Raw genomic sequence first — 25,712 nt, forward strand, 5'->3', positions numbered from 1 at the left:
AGACAGTAAACAGTTTCCGGAGGTCAAATGGCAGATTTAGAGCTGGGCATTTAACTTGATTCAGGTGCAGAATTATCCTCATTATAACCTTACCTGTGCGTAAAGATTATTGTTTAGTGTAATAAGTTATATTCCCTTCTAAAATGCCTGAAAGCATATGTCTTACATTCATTTATAGCCAGTTAGCTACCTAAAATTAATGCATTACTTAGCATGCAGATCTAGTTCTATAATGATTAAAAACACCATTTGGCATAAAAACCAATTTGTTTTTTTTTTTTCAAAATATCAAAATATATTGGACATAAGTTAAAACTTAAGCTAAGACAATACATTTGTGCATGTTTCTGTTCTTATTATTGAAACCCTAAAACAGACTTCACTCTACATATAAATATATTTCTTTTTTAAATAAGAAAAATAAGATTTATCTAGAGGTTATTTGTTATTTCATTCCAGGAATTAGCAAAATAGTGACTTAAATTTAGACACCAATATTTATAAATTTAAAAAGTGTCTTTAAGAAAATATTTATTTTCTTTAAAAGATATTTTTTACTATAATATGGAAGAGTTTCACATATTTAATTAATATTATGTATTAACTATACATAAAGTTTGATTCTAGTGTATTTATATTTATTTTTAATGTATTATCTTCCTCTTAGTTTTCTTTGGGAAATGGTTTGCCAAGCCCAGTACCTATGTCTTATAGCTTGAGTTTGTTGTGTTTTTCACACTGATACTACAGGAGAGCAGGAACTTTTCCTTCTGAAGATCAGCTAACATCCAACCAAAACACATTTGCTTGTTTCTATGGCTTGCAGTGTGTAGCACCTGGCTAGCTCCTTTGACGTTTAAGTAACAGAGTTTATATTTGCTTACCTGAATTTTTATGAAGGATTTCCTTTCATCTAGCTACAGAAAGAGAAATTGTTTAAAACTCAAAAGTATCGCATCTTGGAGCAGACACCCTGCCTAGACATTATTTGCTGTCACAGGGCTGCCATCTACTGGCTGATATGGGTGTTGTTTGACCTTGATCAAGACAAGCAGCACTTTAAAACAATGTTCTAAATTGGAATAATTAAAGTAATATTTTTGCATAAGAGTAAACAGATTGTATTTCCATACTAATAGTTTTTAAATACTTTAATCAACTAAAGTAAATCTACTCTTTAAAACTGAAGGACAGGAAAATATTCACAATATTTAAAAGACCTATTACTCATAAAAATATATGTATTAAAAAGATAACCTTTATATTTTATATGTAAAATTCAGCTATAGTAAATAAAAAAACTATTTTGATTATTTTTGTAAGCCAGCACAGCCATTTACATAAACTGATTTTTATATAACTCAGTTGACTACCTTTACAAACTTTTTAATGTACAAACGTGTGTAATAAATGGAAAATTTTTTTAAAGTTTAAAAGTTTTTATGTTAGACAAAAGAAAAATCAGAAAGTCTGAAACAGGTCTAATAAATTTGTAAGCAGTATCTCCAGTTTTCTTAAATTGAGTTAATATATTTGGTCAAATTTTTATAGTGTTAACATTATTAGTCTTAATTCAAATTTATAGCATAAATTGATATTTTAAACTAGAAGTATCATTATTATGAGTTTTCTTTTTAAATGATTTTTCATTAAATATTTTTACATATACATTCATATTATTACACATATATATGATAAACTACCCATAGAAGGAAGAACCACAAACAATCAGGAATTATATATATGTTGCATTCATAGTGTTTTGGCTATTTGTATTTGGCAACCTTGAAGAAAACATTTGTCCTGTCTTGGTGAGTAGAAAATTCCGAATGTAAATCAATATCTATATCTTGTCATTATCAACTTAAAACATCTATCTAGACCTAAAAACATCTAAGCTTAATTTCTAAACTAAACTATCTGGTCTTCAACCCCATCCGAGACTTGAGGAGGAATAAAATTAATTACCTGAGTGTACCAGGAGTCCAAGCTAGCAGCTTTCCAAATGAGAGAATGACAGAGACAGTTTGCTGCCTGAACAGTCACCTAAAACTCGCTATAACGTTGGAGCATCTTCTTCAGCCTTCTGTCCCAATATATCTGACAGACATATTTGTGAGGCAGGAACTAATGAGGACTTGTTTACCCTATCTTGGCATAGTTTGGCCATCGACTCTGCCTGCATCCAAGCCAGCCCATTTTTAGGCAGACTTCTGTCTGTGGCAGGAATGAGGACATTTTGCCCAGTGGCTTGTTTGCCACATTTGAAGCCATCTCCGTAAGGATGTTCTTTGATGCTCATTATCTTCTTTGAGGTAGGCTGGGTGTTGACAGGAGTTAACCTGTCTTACAGAATATATGATTTTCTTAAACTTAGAGGTATGTTAAGTCACAAGTATACACATACAGACACATTTTCAGGATTCTGAAAAGCATCAGTAGGGGCTGAGGAGAAGGCAGGATTGATAAAGGTCCACATAAGTATGAGAACCTGACTTTGATCCTCAGCATCTAAGCAGCCCAGCATGGCATGCTTTTTTTTTTTTTTTTTTTTTTTTGGTTTTTTGAGACAAGGTTTCTCTGTGTAGCCTTGGCTATCCTAGACTCGCTTTGTAGACCAGGCTGGCCTCGAACTCACAGCGATCCGCCTGCCTCTGCCTCCCGAGTGCTGGGATTAAAGGCGTGCGCCACCACGCCCGGCCGGCATGCTTTTTTAATTCAGATGCTAAGGAAGCACAGACAGGAAGATCAGTAGGTCTCAATTGCCATTCAACCTAGCTGAATTAGTGAGCCCCTAGTCCCAGAGAGAGCGCTTGTGTCCAGTAGCAGTAATAATAACAGCAACAATCATAACAATAACTATAGTAATAACAATCATCATTACCACCACCATCATCATCATTAAGAAAAGGAGAAAAGAATACCACTCAAATTTGACCTGACTTTTACATACTGTCAAACACATTTACAAACACACATTTGTACATATATGTATACAAGTGCATATGTGTATATAACACATACACCCAGAAAGAAAAAAATCAATAATGTATTTTTCAAGTGTCATCATCTTTGACTCTATTTTCAAACCCAGCTAGAGTTCTGGATACACAGAGAGGTATATAATTCAACCATTCTAGATGAAGTTTCTCTCTCCAGAGATATGCTCTGACTATTTGCTTCTTTGCCAGAGTCATTCTTCTGGGACAGAACAGGACAGCAAGGCTAGGCACGCCCCAAATAGCTGTCTAGTTTCCACTGATGCACAGGGAGTCCTCTCTGTGGCTATGGGAAGGAAAAACATTTCAAGTCCCCGTGCCTCATCGGTGGTAACAATTCCCAGGCTCAGTCATGCCCTCATGTGTCCTATTTGTTTCAAAAAGAATATTGTTCTCTCCTCTCAAGCTACTGTTAATGGCTTTATTTCTTTCTCTAAAAACACATTGTGATTTTTTTCAAGATCCTACAAAAATTTGAATATTCCCAAGACCCCATTTTAAGTCTGTGCCTTCTCCTTGTGCTGCAGCTAAGGGCCATCAGTCATTCTGCAGACTCCAGCCTTGGAGCTCTGACTCAGCTATAAACTCACACAGATGATTGTAGACGCGGCTTCGACAGAATTTTGTACTTCCCATGGTAAAATCCTGGTAAAGACGGGAAGTTTCCTACAAGAAGCAACTTAAGTTAACTGGCCCAGATGTAATACCAATACAGTTATAATGATAAAACGCAGTTGGTATTGAGGTTGAAAGAAGTTTGCTAAAAGAAGATGATCCCAGGCTATGCACTAAACAGGGCTCTGCATTCATCAGTGCCCCCACCACCACGCCGCGCGCCCCTTCCCGACCACTCCCCCCAGTGCTCTTCTCCTAATGACTCTGAGCGCTGCCGCAGTCCTCATTCAGAAAGGATGGCGCATGAAGTTCACAGCTGAGAGGGAAGCAGGGTTTGGTGGCCTGCTAGGAGGTTGCTTCATTCCAGCCTTTAGCAATAGTATTGATAGCCTCAAGTTGAATGTGTGTTAAATTGGTATGTTTGATGTAATAGTGGCTTCTACCACACCTTCATATTGAGAGAGACAGACATTAATTTTTTTCTCTGGTGTACTTTGTGCAGGTAGTGAACTGTTCGCCGGACTCTACAGTGACTACTGGGGCAGAGACTCTGCGATCTTCCGCAGCATGGGGAAGCTAGGCCACATTCGCACTGAACATGACGATGAGCGGCTGCTGAAAGGTAGAAGAGAAAAGACAAGAGTTAGAAAATCAGAGTGGAAGACAAGTCCATGGCTAAGTCGGCTATTTTGATAATAAAAGCATAAACACAATAGTCTTTGTAACTATCATAATCTGGAGTCCAAAACACATATGATATGTGCTCATCACTTTATATATAAAATACCTTAATTATGCAATAATTATATATAATATATATAATAATATATGCAGTAATTTTGTGCCTTGCTTGCTTTAATCGGATCACGTTGCACTTTAGAGACAAACCAAACTTTAGGAGGGTAATTAGCCATTCCTGAACCAGAATTCTTGCATATATATATATATATATATATATATATATATATATATATATATATGAAAATGCCATGTTATAGTGAGTATTTTCATAATTTCTAGCATTCCATGATTAAGCTTCAGTGTGCAAAAATATTATTGTTAAAATGCCTGGCTCCATATCGACCAAAAGTCACTTAGATTGTATACACTATAAATGCAAAATCTTAAATTTCCTTTTCAAGTCTCTGATGGGATTGAAGACCAAATCGTTCAGTTTTACAATTAAGCTTAGTTGTTGAGAGGTTAAGATGTTTTTAGGTCTAGATAGATGTATTAAGTTGATAATGACGAGACATGATAGATATTCATTTACATTCAGAATTTTAGACTCACCAAGATAGGAAAGATGTTTTCTTCAAGGCTGCCAAATACAAGTAGCCAAAACACTAAGAATGTAACATTTATATAATTCCTGATTGTTTCATGGTTCTTCTTCTGTAGGTAGTTTATTGTATATATGTGTGTAATATTTATGTATTACATACATATATATTATATGTGTAAAATCTATATGTAAAAAGTTTAAAGTTAATAAAGGAATACATGATTTTCCATGAGGTTTAGTGATAGCTTGTGTATAAATTAAAAAAAAAACAATGTGGTTTAAACTTTAATATGTACCATACATGTACATATATTTTATATAAAATGAGAAGAAATTAAAAGATTGTTTTTCTACTACTTCCAGTTTGTACTTAAACTAAATACATTTTGTTTCAACATATACTGTTAGGGTTTCCTGCATCCATGACCCTTACATTTTCTATTGAAATTACATTTTTAAAATGTCTATTAATTTTCTCATAAAAAGAAGATGATTATCTAGTTTTCAATAGTCATCTAAAACTTTCAAGAAATTTCGCATTTTCCCATGACCTGATGAAATTTTGACAACCAGGTGATAATAACTTACCTGGGTGACTTTGTTATTGCACCATTACATGTATAATTTTTTACTTTCTCATTTATGTTTTGTCTGTAGAACCAAAATTTGTAGGCTCGTATATGATTCCTGATAATGAAGACCGAGATGACAACAAAATATACTTCTTTTTTACTGAAAAGGCATTGGAAGCGGAGACCAATGCCCACACCATCTACACCCGAGTGGGGAGGCTGTGCGTGGTGAGGCTGGCATGCTTTGGGATTGTGCTTGCTTATCTTCCTTCCTTCCCAGTGTATTTGTTACATAGTGTTACACATATTTTTATTGGTTCTTTTGAGAGTTTCATACGCCATGCACTTTGATAATTGTCACCCCTCCCTCTCAATTATTCCATGTTCCACATCTCTTCGTTATTCATGCAACTTTGAGCATGCTCTAGTAGGCTTCTAATTTAAATATTTTGTAGTATTCCATAGACTTTCTGAACTTGACATTTAATAAACCAGGCTTCCTATATTATATCCATAATAACTTCATTGCTAATGAGAGTTTCACTTTAAAATAGGGCTGACTTTAATGAGTTTTCTCATTTTCAAAGCCATGTAAGGAAATAGTCTACGATTAGCACTTCTTCCCAAATAGAAATTTGTTCTATTTTTAAAGTATTATATCAAGTATTTGTTTGTTTTTATGTGTGCATATCTGTCTGTGTGTATGTTACTGTTCATGCATGTAATGGATGGTAGAGGTCTGTTTTCTCCTGCCACCATGTGGGTCTTGGGGCTAGAACTCAGATCCTGTGGCTTCATTGCAGGCGCTTTAAGTTTCTGAGCCATCATGTTGGCTCAGATATAATGTGTTTTAAAATTCAATTTAACAGAAAATTTATTAGATTTACAATCTTTTGGGGATATATATACCTGAGTATGAACAATTCAATTGATCAGTTTTACAGTTAAGTACAAAACAAAACAAAACAAAGCCAAAAACAGAGGAACAAGTGCAGTTGCTTTAGCATTTAAGAAAGATATTTAATAGTAATAATAGCACACATTGCATATAAACATACTCATAGGCAGCTGGCAATGATCTTCAACTCCAAAGTACAGAGGTTAAAGATATTGCTGATGTGCCTTGCTTCACAAGCTTTCTTTCCCACGGGAAGTAAGGGGAATGATCAATCCAAATTCTTGAGACAGGTATACCACATACAAACAAAATAATAAGCAGAGTCACTACATCAGTCAGTACTTTATCTAGGAAAGACAACCTTATTAAAATGTGTACTAGCTAGAAAACATTGAGGATACTTGAATTAAAGTACTGCACCGAGGGGCTGCCGAAACCGCTTAGTAGTTAAAAGCATTTGCTATGTTTGGAGAGGAGCTCATTTCAATTTCCACACCCACATCAAATAGTTCACCTGTGACTCCAACCCTGGCCGTCGGATGACCTCTACTGGCTCCAGGGTACCTGCACACATATGGTGCTCATGCATATAGTCACTGAAACTAAAAATTAAAACACTCTTTAAAAAAAAAAGCTACTGTACTGATGAGGAATACAAAAGAGAAGTGAGAGGGGATTATTTGTAATGCTCTCTGAGAATTTTGCTAAATTTTCCTATATAAATAAGAAGAACCACGGTATCTGCCTATTTCACCATATTAACCCTTGGCTGGTAAATGTACTTTAAGTAGTCATTTGTCCATTTTGGTTTTCACAGAATGACATGGGAGGACAGAGAATACTGGTGAATAAGTGGAGCACATTCCTTAAAGCAAGGCTGGTTTGCTCAGTACCAGGAATGAATGGAATTGACACGTATTTTGATGAGCTAGGTAACTATTACAGGAGGATCTACCTTTCACTCTTCCATATATATGCTTCTCTATAGCTCTCTCTCTTAGGCATGTGTGAAAAGCATGTTTACTACAGTACTGGACCTCGACTCACTGAAGACAAGTTTCTCTCTTTTCGTTCTCATCCAGTACCTTATAGGGCGGAAGAGTTGCAAAGCAAAGACACTCATCTTGCTCCTTAGAAGAGCACTGCTGGGTCCTTCTCTGTCATTCAGCTTAAGTCACCAAGAGCAGGGCCATGATTCGTGGCTCTGTCCTGGTGACAGCTGCAGAATGGCAAATTGGGTCTTAGAACAGACAGTTCTGAACTATATCTGAATGCATTGTCTTCACATGAAAAGAAGGTTAAGAATACAAAATGACGGAAGGGTCTTTTATTGTTTCAGAGGATGTGTTTTTACTGCCTACCAGAGATCCTAAGAATCCAGTGATATTTGGACTGTTTAATACTACCAGGTGAGAAACTTATAGTCGATAAAATAGTATAAAAGAAAAATGGTCTCACTGCAGCACCTTTCAAGGTGTGCTCAGAAACTCTGTCGGCATCATTACAAGTCTCCCCCTCTGTAAGAGTCCAGCTTCTTTGCTTTTCCTCGACTGCAGCTGGCCTTCATTTCATTTTCGTAGCCACAGTCTCAGTCTAGTCCTTATTGCTTTGTTTTTAGCAAACCATCATCCCCCTGCAACCACTACTCTCCCAATCTTCTTAATTACTCGTGTCCGGCTTCCTGCCAGTCTTTAATGACACCTTGCCATATCTCAGTGTTTACACTGGCAGTTCTCAGCACTGGGTCTTTCCCCTCCTTTTATTCACTACTACAGTTGGGAATGACTTTCCCTTATATCAGTGTTCTACTACTTGCCACCCATGTCCTAGAAATGGTCCTGAGTCCTGAATCTGGAAGCAGTCCTCACACCTTTGTTCTTGTTGTCTTCCTCCTAGGTAGCCTCATACTGAACAAACACTTTTCATCTCTCGGTCTCTGAAATGGCCTGCTCCAGTTAAAACTTATGCATATGTTATTTCCCATTTTGCATTTTTGAATTTTGTTTATCTATGGAAGAGTATATAAAGTAATATTTTACATGCATGGATATGTGAAATAAAAAGTATTCCTAGAAATTGTTTCAGCTAAAAGCTTATATACATAATTTCCTGAGTATCTTTCAAAGGGAAAATAATAGCACCAAGAATAAAGAAGAATATCACAGTATTTTAACAGAGATGGATGAATATGACTCAATCACCAATGTATTAACTATAAATTTCAATATGACTCTGCACCTGGTGCTTACTTAAGGCCTTTTCACAATTTTGTTTAGGTTTTCAGCAGGTAATTTTAAATGATCGGTTTAAATTAAAACATTGGAAAGTTCTCTGAGCAAGTAACTTGTAACAAGACCTTTTCATCCCAGACTAATATGAGAACAATTCTCTCTATTAACTACATTTTGATGAAAATTTAAAAACTTCACATATATTGGTGGTCACAATATACGCACAGCCCTCTTTTACTTCATTTTTCTTATGCCAGCAAATAATTTTTACATCACATGAAAATTCTTTAAGTAATAAATGCTATCTATGAGATAATCTGTATATATTTTCTGTTGGTTATAAGAGGTAATCTCCTAAATAATAGCATATTGGATCATTCAGAGAAATCAAAGACATGATTTCCTTCCATAATTTCAACTTTGTTCAATCTATATATAAATCTGAGAGTGGAAAAAAGCTCCCAGCTGTACCTGCCACAGAGGCTGATATTTGCAGAACGGTGATCAAAGGTTTATTGCCACTTCAGTTGAGGCTGTCTAGTTTTCCCCAGTATCACAGGCATTTCCAATTGCTTCAAGGTGTGTTATAAAATGTGTGAATTGATGTCCTAAGACAGTAACATGACTGCTGTTCTACAGCTGGCCCAGGGTGCAGGAAATACATTTGCACAGAGTTTACATTTTACTAAAGCTCTTTCACAAACATCATTTATTTTAATTCACATACTATGGAGGCTGCAAAATGGTCCACTTCTTTCAGCTGGCGGCTCTGTGCTCAAACAACATAACACTACCTTTTCACTAAATGAGATTTCAGATGACTCCAATAACTTGTATTAAACAATGATCTTTATCCTCTGAAAGTAGAGTTTTCTTTCCATTAAAAAAAATCATTTTGATCTCTGCTGCACATAAGGAACATGTATCTGAGTTTTATACAATCTTTCCATCCCTGAGAACATCAGTGACTTATTTACAGAAAGAGTCGATGCTAAAAAGTAAGGCAAAGGCTACCAGGAAGTCTAGTAAAATGCAAATAGAGTTTGCATTTTAACAGCACAAGGATTAAGGGAACACTATCTGCATTGAAGATGTAATGACTTTGAAATATTCCCTTGTAATTACCAATTTAAATTGCTAATAACCTTTGAAAAGATATAAAAAGGGGGAGGGGGCTGAAACGATGGCTCATTAGGAAAAGAACCTGCTTCCAAGCCTGATGACCCAAGTTTGGTCATTAGAACCTACATCGCGGGAGAGAACTGTCTCTGCAAGATGAGTTCTGACTCTGCACACATGTAATTCATGCCTTCATCAAAGAAACGAGAGAGAGAGAGAGAGAGAGAGAGAGAGAGAGAGAGAGAGAGAGAGAAATCAAAATAAGTCAATACAAAACACAACATAGGACTTAACAAAGTAGGTGGGCAAGTTCATATTTTTTAGTTCTGTTTCTTTTTTAAATATATATTTTAATAATTTATTCATATTACATCTCAGTTGTTATCCCATCCCTTGTATCCTCCCATTCCCCCCTCCCTCCCGCTTTCATTCTTATAATGTCATTTACAAGTTTAGTAAATAGGAAATGAAGGAGTGGTAAGTCTTTTGACTTTATTCCTTAAAATAATTGAATGGTTAAGATTTCTAGAATATTCTATGCTTTAAGAAATTGATTTGTACTCAAACAATTTAATTCTAACGTATATTAGCATGGTATTTGACCAAGTGACCTCTTACTTACCTCCAGATTTGTAATTTTTATTTTTCAGCAATATATTCAGAGGCCATGCTATATGTGTCTATCACATGTCGAGTATCCGGGAAGCCTTTAACGGCCCATATGCACATAAAGAAGGCCCCGAGTACCACTGGTCACTGTATGAAGGCAAAGTCCCTTATCCCAGGCCTGGCTCTGTAAGTCTAATCATTTGACATACTGTTTGATGTTTGACGTCTTCGTTGCACTTCTTCTATCTTACTTTGCACTTTAAAGTACCTAAAAATCTCACGTCTGTAAGAATGACCCAACATAAAGAAATATCAGTGGCACGGTGAGTTTTACATAATTATTTAACGCAAAGAATACCTAATCACAAGAGAGGATACATTTTAGCATTATAAAATATGGCCTGCTGATATCCCCACTGATTAGCAACAGCTGAGGCTTTGGTTTTTAGGGATCCTGGGAAGCATGGAAAGATGGAATACAATGGCCATAGTATGGCTTTCTTCCAGTCTTGGGAGGAGAATTAGTATCACATGCCATTTTAAAACAATATAATTCTGTCCAGTTTTAATGTTTTAATATCTGTGTTCACTTCTGTGTTCCCCAGGACAAACTGTCTCTTTCCTTGGCCCATTAGGAGAGGAAAGGACAGTTTATCATTTGCCTCTGAAATGTTACTACCAAAAGTCTAACTAGTTACATCAACTTCTGTGCTTTTGACTGGGACATGTCTAAAACTGGCAATAGTGAAGATGACGATGTAGATTTAGATCATGGGTCCCATGTGCACCTGGGCTGGAAAAAGTTGCACCATTGCGTGTTTTGTGTGAGTAACAATGTGCAAATATTTAGCTTGTCCTACAGGTCCATATCTTCCCTTTAACAAGCAGCTGGCGAGACTGTGGGCCTACCCTGATTCTGCGGTTACCGCAGAGTCATAGAGAAACCATTTTTATAGAGCCGAAGCTCCAAAGGAAAGCAAAGCTCGCCTCCATTAGCGAGGGTAAAGCTCTGTCATGACAATCGTGCTCGCTGACTTAAAATTATTGCTTCCAGTAAGACACAAATTATATTTTATTTCACTCTATTGCTTGAAATTGCCATTTAAACAGGAAAATCCACTCCTGTGGCTTAGATGGAAATGCTTCTTGAAACCACATGGCCTTAAAGGAGGCTGGAGGAAGTGATTGGCTGTTGAACTTCTTCCAAGGTAGAAGGCAGTCCAAAATGTTCCCAATAACGTCTTGTGCAAATGCAAGCCAATGCATGCATCATGCCAAATTTAGGCATAGGGACTGAATTTTCAAAACATACAATTATAGATGCCCCCTTTACAGAACCTGGTTACCTAACTACTGCATTTATACTTTAAATTAGAAAAAAAAATTGAGGTATTGTTATGACTGATGTTGACTGTGGAGGAGCACATGTGAACATGAGGAGCAGTTGATAGCAAGCTAATAGCAGCACGAGTATTCCAAGCAGGATGTCTTATAGTGCTCTGCAGTTGAGCAGTTTAGCACCAGTGTCTTAAGAATTGCAACATGTAAGAGCAAGTAACTGGTGTTTAATTTTCTCAGGTTCAGTTATGTATGAAATAATTCAAAGATCATACAGATTATATCAGAATAATACAAAGAGGTTTTGTCTTCTCCTTAATTAGTGGTGATGGAACTTAAATAACTCTATGCTATAATGCTGGAATTATGCAATTAAAAAGCAGAAATATCACCATCTTGATAGTTTCAGTATCGAGAAACTTATTTTGTACAATTAAGGTCAGTTTCTTTGTTTATTTTTAAGGCAAGGGCTCACTTTGTAGCTCAGGCTGCCTTTAAATATGGGATACTCCATCTTCCTCCCAACCCCCGTGTTCTTAAACTTTAGAGATTTATTATTAAAAGACATGTATGTGTTGTTCTGACGAATGGTAAATCTTTCTTTGCTTTCTTCATTCCTTCCCTCCTCCCTCTCTCTTTCTTTCTTCTCTTCTTTCTTCTTTCTTTCTTTCTTTCTTTCTATTTTCCTCTTTTCTTTTCTATCTCTCCTTTTCCTCTTCTTTTTTCTTTTCTGGTGCAATATACTAAATCCAGAGCTTCACATATGCTATGAAGCACTCTACATTAAGCTGTGCCAACAGCAAATGATATATTCTTCAGTTTATAATTTTACTTCAAATAAAAAACAAAATTCAAAAACATTTTGATCATTCATATTATTGCATTCATTTGTATTCACAAATTGTCCTGTACTGTATATATTTTTGGTGTTCATGAATTCAGTGTTCTCTGTGTCTTTTCAATGCTGCATGTAAAAATAATTTTATTTTGAAATTTTTAATGCTGAATCCATTTCAGGAACAAAATATGTAGAGCTGCTATATACCACTGAATGCACAGTTTACTCCTTGAGCATATTTAACTTTTCTAATCTTGTCAGTGGTCATATGTTTGTGTCTAGGTGTAAGAGAAAAAATAATAAACTAGCGCACTTGCATTTCAGTGTGCCAGCAAAGTGAATGGAGGGAAATATGCGACCACCAAAGACTACCCTGACGATGCCATTCGATTCGCAAGAACGCATCCATTAATGTATCATCCCATTAAACCTGCTCATAAAAAGCCAATACTTGTAAAGACGGATGGAAAATATAACCTGAAGCAACTAGCCGTAGATCGAGTGGAAGCTGAGGATGGCCAGTATGATGTTTTATTTATCGGGACAGGTAAAGACATAAGAAAGCATTGATACATTTTAACTCACCCGCAGATAACTTTTCCCAATCAGCTCATTTGCACATAGCTAAAGATGAAACGACTGAATGAGTTTATAGCTTCAATTAATGCCATCTCATTAAGCCTTATTTATGGGAAGAAACTTGAAATTTGTTGAATGCCCAGAGTTATGTATGAGGAACAAATTCTGTGCAGTGCTTCAGCTTTAACCTCCCTTCTCTCTGTGCAGCACAGCACTGGTCAGAGCAGTGATTTTAAGAAGCATTCTTAAGTGTTCTGCCCTATGGTGTTTCATGTGGCCATGGGACCTGCCTCAGAAGAGGATATAATGCTAAGACTGCTGTTTATGCTTCTCCAGTCTACTGCTTTTTTGTTTCAATAAATAAATAAATAAATAAATAAATATTTAAGCAAAGAAACATCAAACAAAATAATAGTCTTTCAGTATAGGCTGTATTTTATCATTGTTGATAAGTTCAATATTGTATAAGAATAAGACCTCTGTAAGAAACCTAAAATTATCTGATCACTATTTCACACATGGTGATTTCCAATCATTAAAAAAAAAAAAAAGGAATTTCCAAAAGCAAGACTGAAATGTGATTAAAATGGTTGAAGTATTTTCTTATAATTGCCTTAGAAAGTGGAACACATATCTAACCATGCTATAGCTGTTTAATGTTAGATTTATCAAAGATCATTTAGAACATTTAGGAAATTTCATCTATATCATATTTAATTCATTGATATTGTCATATTGGCCACATTCTTCCAAAACAAATTAAACTATTAGAGATATGTGACAACTACTTTGGAAAAGCCAATAAGTAGTAGATTTCACTCCCAGTAATTACTAGGCATGGGCTCTAATACAATATTGGGATGTCAGTATTACAAAATCACTGCTTCCAGATGAATAAATCAACTTGCATTTTTGCTTTTGTCTGATGTCTGTGTGGTTAATTTCCAAAATGTGACAATTGTTATTCATTTTAATTAATACAAAATAAAGGTAATGGCTATCAGGTTAATTATAAAATAGTCTTATTAACTCATATGTAGGATTTGATAAATTTTTATGAATTGCTCAAATCTTATGAAAGTTCATGTTATTAACACTTCCAAAAGTCTAATATATTTTATGAATTATTATTTCTACCCATACTAAGTTATGTGTGTGTGAAAACTGATCTCTTGTTAAAATTTTAAGTAGATAGATTGAACTCACAATGTCAGGAATAATAAAAGATTAAATGGAAATCTAAACCAGAATGCAGTTTTATAAAACAGCAAGCAGCTATGGAAGCTAAGAAATTGAAACAGACTATTGGTTCCTTGATGGGGTAGACTTGGCTGGCCAGTAAGCCCTGGTATCATCCTGTCTTTGTGTGCCCAGTGCAAGGACTGCAGGTTTACTGCTGTGTCCAGGTTGGTACAGGGGGTTTGAAGCTCAGCCCAAATCCAGATGATTACATGGCAAGCAGTTTTAACACTGAGTAATCTCACTAGCTCATCAAATTTCAACATGGATATGTCAATTCTTGGTTCATTGATGTAGCCAGTTTCTCTTATATTCAAAATTTAGTGAAAACAATCTAAAGAAACAAAGTATATCAGAGGAAACCTGGAGCTGAAAAATATCTTCTATATCTTCAATATATGTTGAATTTTTACTACCCAAAATTAGATATTTAAAAATTTTTATGCATAGGTCTTGGAGTGCAGCCACTGATAGGTGATTTACCTAGTATATGGTAACCCCAGTGTTCAACACTCTCAAAACCAACAAAATAATTTGTGCCTTTCTTGGACAAAAGTATATCATACATTCTTACCATATAGAAGGCTTAAGAAGAGTATCATTTCACCTGATGAATCACAAAAGAAATGTCTAAAATTTGGCAGCTTGATTTCTGAGTGTATGGTTTTGTTTTTGTGTTGACCAAACTATTTGAAAAAAAGAAAAAAAAAAGAAGACATAGTGGTGAACGCCTTGAACCCCAGCTCTTGGGGAGGCAAAATCAGGCAGATCACTGTGAGTTCGAGGCTATCTTGGTCTACAAAGTGAGTCCAGGATAACCAAGGCTACACAGAGAAACACTGTCTCAAAAAACATTTTTTATATATGGTACGCCAAACTGATCTTATCTTTGCAAGTTATTAATGTGTAAGTAGCCATGTGATTTTTAATTGCCAGTGATCATATGTTTTTTGCAATCATAGTTTAAGTTCTGTTTGAAGTCAGAGTCCTTACTCCACTTTGGTCATTGCTTTGTCACAGATACAGGAATTGTACTGAAAGTAATCACAATTTACAACCAAGAGACAGAGGGGATGGAGGAAGTCATACTCGAGGAGCTCCAAATATTCAAGGTAATCTAGTGATGATTCAGATACATACATAATCAAAGCTGAAAATAAAGAAAATTGCTTTCAGGAGTTTTTCTTGTCTAAGTGTGTTTTGAATTCAGAGAAAATTGAAGTGAAGAATCATTTAAAATCTAGAGTTTGTCCCTTCAATGCTCCAAAGTGCCAATATTCCTGTAAGGGAAGGAAATGTCAGTATCCAGCCACCGTCATAAAGAAAATAGCCCTTACCTTATATGTGAATTCCATACTAGTGAAGACTGACATCTTGCACAACACTGCTGCTAAGTGACATACTTCAAATAGTGAACACTGTAGCAGGGGGAGGGCACTATGTTTAACTATACTGTGTTAGTTACACCAAGGAATTACCAAGAAAAAGAAAAAATAGAAAATTATGTAAAGCACAAAATATACTTATGAAAAATATATATATTTATGTGTATGAATCTATAATGTAACCATACATACTGTAAAGTCTCATTAACAAAACAGATGACACGTTTAAGCCCATGCAATCAATCCTGACTCATATTTCTGGCTAAAAGGATTCTGCCAATTTCTGATCACAATATATTGTCATCTGAACAATTCACAGTCTTGCTTTATGTTTGCTTCTGTTTAAAACATCATAGTTCACATCACTGATGACATAATACTGAGCTCACAGTCTATAGCATTATAACTCATGGTTGAAGGAAGCTTAAGTCATACATCCTGTACATTAAGAGGCATCATGGATGTTTTGAGTCTTGCAAATACTTCATAGCACCTCCACATCATACATGGAACATGCTGTTTATTTTGCAGTGCAGGCATCTATATAAAATTTAATTTCACATTTGGGACAGTAGCTCATATTTTCAGTACACACCAGTGTATCTTTTGACAATAACCCTTTAGGATCAATGCTACGGGGATGAATAAATGCTAATACCCTCAGGTGCAAAGAGTTTGGTTGTATAAATGTTATAAGAACAATTCCACACACAAAAAAAATAAATAAATAAAACAAAACAAGACAAAAACTGATAAGAAGTTTTTGATCTTTTGTCCTGGCTCAGCCAGGAAAGATGCTTGTTGCTAATACAAAGTCTTGAGTTTGATCCCAGAAACCCACATGGTGGAAAGAAAGACCAGATTCCTGGAAGTAGTCCTATTACCTCCACACAGGACACACACTCAATAAATAAATTCAAAAGAGCAATTTAAAAACTAACATAAAAGATCAAATCGCTTCTCTTAAAAATTAATTCCTCAAAGGGTAACTATTCCCAGAGTGGATTCCATCTGCCTGCCTTTTCTCTGCTTGTAGGATTAACGTAAGGTTTCTTGCACTCATTAAAAAGCTTGACTATTAAACGGCGTTGCTAAACAAACCTGAAGGCTCCCAGTGCTATACCATGGATTGTCCTCCATCTACTATAATCCTAAGAAAATGAGGCTCTTCATCTTGGCCAAAAAATGTAAAGTGATTTTACTATGGCCTTTATAATACACACATGTTCTGTACAGGTTTGAGTTCAAATAATTAAAAACCATGAAGTTTACTAGCTGCAACCAACAATCTAAAACATAGTTTACTTCTAGTGGCTTAAGAACTTTGGTAAAAATCTTACCAAAGATAAATGAGTTTATGAATAACAAATATTATTCAAAGCTGTTACTATTTACTCCAAAGACAAAGACTAACTGATTGGATCCTCAGTTGTTTCTCATATGCAAAATTCTTCCACTATACAATAATTAAACGATGTGTTTTAATAGATTTGGATTTGCACGGTGATTTACTAAAGCTAGAGTTATAGGCTACAAGCACAGAACCACTCATAACTATTTTGACTTCTTGTTAAGCAGCTATTTCTATATTTACTAAAGATAAAACATTTTGATTAATTTCAGGATCCAGTTCCTATCATTTCTATGGAAATTTCTTCAAAGAGAGTAAGTTGCTTTCATGTTTCAAACTTTTCTGCTTGTTAGTTAATTAAAACACAGAGTTTAAGAATGCTAGCTCATGATATATATATATGGATAGATAGATAGATAGATAGATAGCAGGGTGGTTGCTCACTATTTTATATTATTACTGTAGGAACACAGGAGTTGGGGAATTCTGTAAATTCTCCTCTGCTCACAGCTTCCTGTTTCCTGTAGCAACAGCTCTACATTGGATCAACCTCTGCTGTGGCACAAGTCAGATTCCATCACTGCGACATGTATGGCAGTGCTTGTGCCGACTGCTGCCTGGCTCGAGACCCTTACTGTGCCTGGGATGGCATATCCTGCTCTAGGTACTACCCAACAGGAGCACACGCGAAGAGGTAAGCCACCGTCCTCACTGGGGCGTTTCCATTGTTCAGAAAAACTGTATTTTTTTTTTGTATCTTCTAAAAGCATGCATGCACGTGTGTGCCTGTTCAATGAAAATAAGCTGTCTTTATTGATAAATTACTCTAGTTATAATTTGATCATAAATATTAGCATTCACAATTTGAAAATTTTCTTCACACATCTTTGATGCACTACCATCCCGTACTGGATAAATCATGGATGAGCATCCCATTAGGACTTTTACTTTTTATCTCACTTTGCATTAAATCCCCCCCCCCCCGCTCTCCCCACAAACTCTTTTTTTCTGCTGGACATAATGAAGTTCAGATAAATTTAAAATGTAGAAATGGCAAGCCACCACAGGAGAAAGATTCAGAGACTTAGAAAGAAAATAAATAAATAAATCCTAAAACACATCCTGGTTTCCTGTGTCCTCTCAAGCAGCTGGACTTCATTTACTCCGTTTAGAAGTGAATATTTTAACTCCTAGGCAAACACATGACCTGTGTAATTAATGAAATATGTGATTTAATTCAACACAAATGAAAGGTACCAAGAGACCTCTGAACTCCAATGTCTATAGATCTATGAGGTCATTGCATTTATAAAGAAAGGTAAACGCAAGCTGTATTTAAACAGGATTTTAAGTTCACAAAGCACTTTGTATGGTATTTTTCCACTCAAGCTATATGAGGTTATATACATATTAAGAAAATAAATAAGAAAAAACCCACATAATAAATAGGATGTGTTTTTTTCAACAAGGAATAATTAAAGCAACACAGAAAACTATCTAAAATTCTCTCAGAAAAAAATAATTTGCATAAATTCCAATTATTTTTGCCATTTAATTTTTGGTTCTGTTTTCCAAATATAATTTGAATAAAATTTAATATAAATCATGATAATTATCATTTTAGGATCAGACAAAAAAAATCTCTCTTTCTCTTCTCTCTCTCTCTCTCTCTCTCTGTCTCTCTCTCTCTCTCTCTGTCATATGCATAAATATAAAGCCTTCACTAATTCAAAAGTTTTAATAATTTAATTTGAGGAAATTAATATTCTAAGAGGAATTTAAGGACAGGGTAGAATAAGTCACAGATGAAGTGAGCTTTCCAGAGAAGTGTGGGCAAAATAATTTACCAACTGTGCTAAACAAGTAAGCAACTCATTTCATTTGCACAAATGATTATAGCTAATCCAACCCATTATTGGAGAATATGGCTATAATAGTATTTTAAAAGCTGAGGATAGTTTGTCCATCTACCACCTGAGTTCTGTACTACAAGCTTGAGGTAGGAAGAAACAATGGAGAGGGGAACTGCCAACAGTGCTGGTATTAGCTCATTGCTGATCACTTTAGGTACTTGACCAAGTGCAGTGCACATGTTTCATTGTATTCTCTATAAAACTGAGCACACTCTTTAAAAAGAATCTATGGAAGTTCCAGTCAAAGGGGTTAATCGTGCAAAGACAGAGTGCTCAGGAAGAGCCATACCACTCAGGAGTAAGTAAAAGAGTAGGAGCTCATCTGAGGGGATTATTTTAAGCAGATGGGTTTTTAAAATTTGGCTTAAATTTAATTTTAACTGACACAAAATGTAGAGATTTATGAGATATAATATGTCGTCACCTATGTATATACTGTGCCGTGGATAAATAAGTTAAACACACCCATCTCATTAAAAACCCTCTGTTTAAATTTTTGTATGTAGGCAAAGGCCATTGAATGTTTCTCTAAATTCGTTTATCAACTATCTGTAGTCATGCCACAAAAGGTTATTTTACAAATATGATAAGGGTTACTGCTGTATTGTCACTAGCAATTATAAAAAAAAATGTGTGTAACTTTGCACCAAATGCTTATGAGTCGCACACAGCAATGATGCCTAGTTTTAACTCAGCAGTTTCCAGGGATAATAATTTTCATTTGGAGTGCCACCATAAGGTTGAAAATATATATGTATATAATATATATATATGATAATATATACATATATGTTAAAAGAATAACCTAGAAGAGGTTAGATAAATGTACACAATAGCAGACAAGGGGTAGCAATGAGTGATAATATACAGAGCCTGATGCCATGCTTATAAATGGATCAACTCACTTCAGGATACTGGAGATCTTTCACTCTGTCAAATTCTTTTCATCCATCACCCATTCCTGGGGGAGAAGCTTTTGAGTAAGTTCCAGCACACGGAGAGAAAATGGTTTGCTTTTATAGGATCATTTCTGCCTCAGACCTGAATAGAAGCTGGAAGAGAAAACCGGTCATTTACATAAACATTTTTTTTCTACTTTGTGGAATGAAAATGAGTCAATAGGGGAAAGATTCTAATTCACAATCTGGCTACTTCTTTAACGTGGCCTTCCAGAACACACTGTAATCTACGAAGCTGGCTCCTTTCCTCCTCCTGGCTCTCGTTTTCTCTATTTCCAGTGTTCTCTTTAGAAGTTTCTAAGAAGGAGGGAATATAAGAAAAATATGCAGCGTTCAGTAATGCAAGGCTCCATTGCTCAAGCATTCTTCTTGTCCTGATAGTAATATGTGTTTTATTTAATGCTGGGGTAAAGGACAATTATATTGGAGTACTAAACAGGAACTGAAATCTAGCTGGAAGGTGTAACCTTCTCATAAGTGCATGTTTTCAATTATTTTGAACAAAATTTTGATTTCTTTATAAACCATTCAAGTTGCTTATCTAGAATGATCTAGAATGCTGTTTCTATTATCCTCATATGGTTAGTATAGTAGTTGCAATAAAACGTCATCTCTGCAACATAGAAACTATTTCCTCCCCTTACGCTTTTCAGTCCCTACTCTGTTCATCACCATTGTCCAGCAGAGGGAAGCAATGGTCATCTAAGAGAGGATCGGCACCAGCAATTGAAGTCACTCCTTTACTGCTCTCAGTTGCAACTAGCTGTCTGTACTAGTATATTAAAAAAGAAACCACCTAGCTTTGCTTTCATTCTAAGGGTTTTTTTTTTCAGTCTAGCTCAAAGCAATGATACACGTGGAAGTTCTAACTTTGATTTTGTGAAATTCCACTTCTTTGTAAGATTTTCTAATTGTCAATGATTTATAATAAAATTAATCAAGTATTCTTTTGTCTATAGAGCACAGCCTTGAAATTTTATTGATAATATCTTCTACCCTTCCCTTTCCCATTTGAGAAAAGCTCTCATCCCTTGACTACTATTCCATTATCATTTTTTGAATACAGTGAAGAGACTGAAAAATGTAAAGGAATATCTTGTGTATTGTATGGATGTAGCACCTGTCAATAATAAATCTGATGACCGATAGCTTAGGCAGGAAATAGGAGCTGGGGTGTCTAATAGCAGAGAGGATTCTGGGAGAAAGCCAAATGCAGGGCCAGGGGTGGGGGTAGGGGCTTGAGCCAGAAAGATGTAATGAGGATAGATGCATGGCACCTGAGCCCAGGTAACCAGCCATATGGCAGAATGTAAATTAGTATAAATGGATTATTTTGTTATGATCTAGGCATAAAAGAGTCTAGCAACATGTCCAGGGTATTTATAAAATCATTTTAAGTCTCAGGAGCTGTTATTCCAGGAGCACAGGGACAGGTGAAAAACTAGGGCAACAAAAAGAACAGTACGATGAAAACTTGTGACTCTGAAGAGTTAAAATAGTCATATTCAAACATCTTTTTCCTTATTACGTAGGCTTTCTATTACAATTCTCAAATAAATATTTCTATTGTACTTATCTGCATACACCCCTTGTCATGCCTTTACAAACTTCAAGTTTCTGGTTGAACCAAATATTTAACAAAATGTAAAGAGAAATGTATTAAATTACTATTTGAGGGTCTGAAATTCAAACCTATGTAAACATTTAAAGAACAATATTGTATAGATCTTTTAACCATTGAAAATACTCCAAGGAAATAAGAAACGTGTAATGCTTAAATTTTATGCTAGTTTTATGTAACAGATAATTTTTTTATGACAACAGAATATTTTTGGAATCTTCAGTGTGGTTGGCTGTATTTTAAAATCAAGGAAATTTGAACCTCAGAATCTCCTAAACTTTTCTTTCTTCCAGGCGGTTTCGCAGACAGGATGTTCGGCACGGCAATGCTGCCCAGCAGTGCTTTGGACAGCAGTTTGTTGGTAATCCTCAGAAAAATCAATTGTTATGATTTACCCAATATATGCTGAAGATAAACTATACATTTCTTTAAATGAGTCATTTTCCTGAAACACTGTCCCTGATGTATCTGTTTCTCTCCCATATATTTAAAATCAAATTTATGATATTTTACAGAACTAGCAAAATTTGCTCCAGATATTACCACTAGCACAATCTAGTATTAGAGATCAAAGCTGAGGAACTTTAGGACCAGAAAGCAGCAGTAACTGATGACAGTAACTCTCAGACCTACCTCTTCATCCCAAATTTCTATTTTTTCCCCTTTTCTCTCCTTCTCCTTCTTCTTCTTCTTTTTCTTTTTCTTCTTCTTCTTCTTTTCTTTCTTCTTTTTCTCCTCCTCCTCCTCCTTCTCATCCTCTTCCTCCTCCTTCTTCTTCTGCATTGGGGAGTGTGGGGTTTTTTTGAGAGATGGTTTTACTGTGTAACCCTGGCTGTCCTAGAACTCACTCTGTAGGCCTGCCTTGCCCTGAACTCAGGCCTCTGCCACCTTCTGCCTCATGAGTGCTGGGATTAAAGGTGTATGCCACCACCACCACCACCTGGCTTAAATTTATTTTTTATTATGTATGGTATAGCATGTATCAACTTTAGAACAAATAAAAACTTTTCTCTTCTGCTATAGCAGAGTAATTCTAGAACTGACAAGAAAACCAAACAGGAAAAGCGATATTTTTGAGTCATATCACAATGGATGATGACCAAGTTTTATGTCATTGCGTTCACTCAGAAGCAACTGGATGATGGGTGCCATCATTGGGAGCCAATGGTGGTCATGCCACTTTTAGAACTTGAAGCCCAGATATTTGTTTGTTTGTTTGCTCGTTTGTTCGTTTGTTTTGTTATTATTGTTTTAATCCACTTGGGATTCAATACAGGAGCCCCAGCATCTGGGAGTACAAGCAATGGAAAGTATGGCCTTAGTCTCAGGAAATTTAGAGGTCAGTTTTGAAAATGAGGGCAAAAAACTTGAGAAACCAGATGATGCCTTGCTTGAATATCTGATGCTCATGCCTCCCCTGCCTTCAGAGAACCTTGCTGCTGATTTCCCATGAGTTTCCTTTTGATGTACTTTATCACTGTCCTCACTGCCCCATATTGTAGAGCCAAGTTCCTAGATCTCACCATCTATTTCACATCTTTACCTACTTGTCTTTTAAATCTCCAAATTCTCATATGCCTTTCTAAATAATTGATTTAAATAATTGGCTGTGTAGAAATCAGTAACCAGGAAAGAGTTATTTACAATCCTTTGGGACCGAATATAGTTGTTAAAAAAGTTAGCAGTAAAATTCCAATCTCGAGGCTGATGCCATTACCTTTCTATTGCAGGAGACGCTTTGGACAGGACTGAGGAGAGGCTGGCCTATGGCATAGAGAGCAACAGTACTTTGCTGGAATGCACACCACGATCACTACAAGCAAAAGTTGTCTGGTTTGTGCAGAAAGGACGTGAAATAAGAAAAGAAGAGGTAACTCATAGCTGTGCATTCACACTTGGTGTCTTACCTAGAGCACATGACCACAAAGTAGGTGAAGGGCGTGTTTGAAATGAAAGCATGTTGAGCTAAATATGTTTTACAATTTCTACAATATAAAACACCCAAACATGGTGACATGCATTTTAAATCCCAACACTGGAGAGGGGCAGGCCGACTCTTCGGGGTTTAGGATTTAGCAGCCTTCTTTCCAATCTCCAGGCTAGTGAAAGAACCTGTCTCAAATTGCTAAGAAAGATACTAAGGCTGTCATCTGACTTACATATGGATTTACACCCATGTGCATGTTGACACACATACAAAACCAATTTTTAAAAAATCAGCTTTCTTTTTAAGTGCTATTTATGTGCCTATAAAATTTAATAATATAAATGTAGATTTATAGATATATTGTTCACATTACAAATAAATTATTATACATATACACATGAACTGATATTTTAAACTATAGACATCGATATTTCATATGTTTCCTGCTGCAAGTACTTTCAGGTTTGTGATATATGCAATGGCAGTATCTTAAACTATGTCCACCAAGGTTGCATTCCTTAGAAATAGCAACCTTATTAACATATAAGAATAATAGTGATATCAATATTAATAAAGCTTTAAATTAAACATGAAAAACTGAAATAGGGTTCTAATCCACTGGGATCAAAGGCAAATCTCAGCACTCTCCCCATTTAGAGTAGTTTGGTGACTATGCTTCTAAGGTCACTTAAGGAACAGAGGCAATGACTTTACTACTTTGAGAGACAGGGGAAGAGCCAGCATTTGAAGCATACTTGGAATGTTCTGGAAGTCATTCCAAGATGGGAGGTAACATGATGGATCTGGCTGTGTCCAAGGTATAGAGCCTTTAGGATGGATATTGCTAATTCTTTTTTAAAATATATTTTATTAATTTATTCATATTACATTTTAATTGTTATCCCATCCCTTGTATCCTCCCATTCCTCCCTCCCTCCCATTTTCCCCTTACTCCCCTCCCCTATGACTGTGACTGAGGGGGGCCTCTTCCCCCTGTATATGCTCATAGGGTATCAAGTCTCTTCTTATTAAGGATTTAAACTCTATTTTCTCAAGTAGAATTTTAAATTCACAAGAAGAATGTTCACATCAGCAGGAAGATCTTGGTAATTGTAGTACAGATGGCCTTTGCTGAAAAGATGCGTTCAAGTTGAGTGAGTGATGTGATTCCTACAGCCCTGCCTTGTGGACAGAGGAGAGCTGTGTGTGCATGTCTGATCGATGATCAATAGACATGACTACTTTATTTATGTTTTTTACTAAAGATTAAATCTGTCCCTGGAGTCAAAATTACTGATCCCCAAAGCATTTCTTTTTAGGCTGTGATGAAACTAAAAACCTAACATGTTTAGTCTGTAGTCACTGTAGAAGTGATAAAATTTATAAGTTCTGGGTTCCCCAAATATTCATTAGATAAGAAAGGTTGTACATCTTCAAGCTAAATGGAGTCCAAGCACTGAAAGGGGGACATGGACACAGGACAACTCCTAATTAAGAAATTGTTTGCAATTGATAACTACTGGCAAAGGGATAATCAGCTTTTTCCAATGCAGAGCCACTGGGTATATCGACTACACTCTCAGGCAGGCCCCATATCCGGGAGTAGTTGGACAAGCCAAGGCCAAAGCCACAGGGCTTTTTTGTTTTTTGCTTTTTGTTTTTGTTTTTGTGGGACTTTTGTTTTGCTTTGGCTTGTTTGTTTGTTTGTTTGTTTTGTTTTGAGACAGTGTTTCTCTGTGTAGCCCTGGGTGTTCTTGAACTTTCTCTCTCTGTAAACCAGGCTGCCTTGGTCTCAGAAATCCTGACTTTACCTCCGTAGTGCTGGGATTAAAGGCATGAGCCATCATTTGAGAGAGAGAGAAAGAGAGAGAGAGAGAGAATAGAATAGAGTTGTGTGGGTAGCAAGGTGAAGATGTCCTGAGTGAGAGGAAAACATAATCAAAATATATTGTATGATAAAAAAATTAGAAACAGAAAAATAATGGGGAAGAACTTCAACATGCTAAGGCTTAGAGATAATATGAAAGATTATCAGGAAAGAAAAGCTCTCCTAAATGTTCATGGTAGTGTACCAGCACATACACAGACAAAGCTAATGTGGCATAGCACATGGAGTTAAACTGTTTATTTACTGTCAATGCATTTCCAACTTCTCAAATGTGAGATGAAATGGCTTTTTAAATTCCATCGTAACTTGGCAGGAGGGGACCTGGGAATGGTCCATGGTTGGTTCC

General features: G+C 35.9%; 1 protein-coding gene across 1 annotated transcript in view; it reads left to right on the forward strand.

Moving 5' to 3' along the window:
- SEMA3E (semaphorin 3E) overlaps positions 1-25,712 on the forward strand; it is a 232,641-nt gene that overhangs the window by 190,764 nt on the left and 16,165 nt on the right. Inside the window, exons 6-16 of the mRNA XM_084785189.1 lie at positions 4,117-4,236; positions 5,557-5,699; positions 7,187-7,301; positions 7,709-7,778; positions 10,370-10,514; positions 12,829-13,051; positions 15,343-15,434; positions 17,331-17,372; positions 17,586-17,752; positions 21,845-21,912; positions 23,282-23,421. Of these exons, the coding sequence (XP_084641315.1) occupies positions 4,117-4,236; positions 5,557-5,699; positions 7,187-7,301; positions 7,709-7,778; positions 10,370-10,514; positions 12,829-13,051; positions 15,343-15,434; positions 17,331-17,372; positions 17,586-17,752; positions 21,845-21,912; positions 23,282-23,421 (1,325 nt within the window). The remainder of the gene's footprint in view (positions 1-4,116; positions 4,237-5,556; positions 5,700-7,186; positions 7,302-7,708; positions 7,779-10,369; positions 10,515-12,828; positions 13,052-15,342; positions 15,435-17,330; positions 17,373-17,585; positions 17,753-21,844; positions 21,913-23,281; positions 23,422-25,712) is intronic.

This window comes from Acomys minous, assembly GCF_964271855.1.
Source record: "Acomys minous genome assembly, chromosome: 6".
Lineage (NCBI taxonomy): Eukaryota > Metazoa > Chordata > Mammalia > Rodentia > Muridae > Acomys > Acomys minous.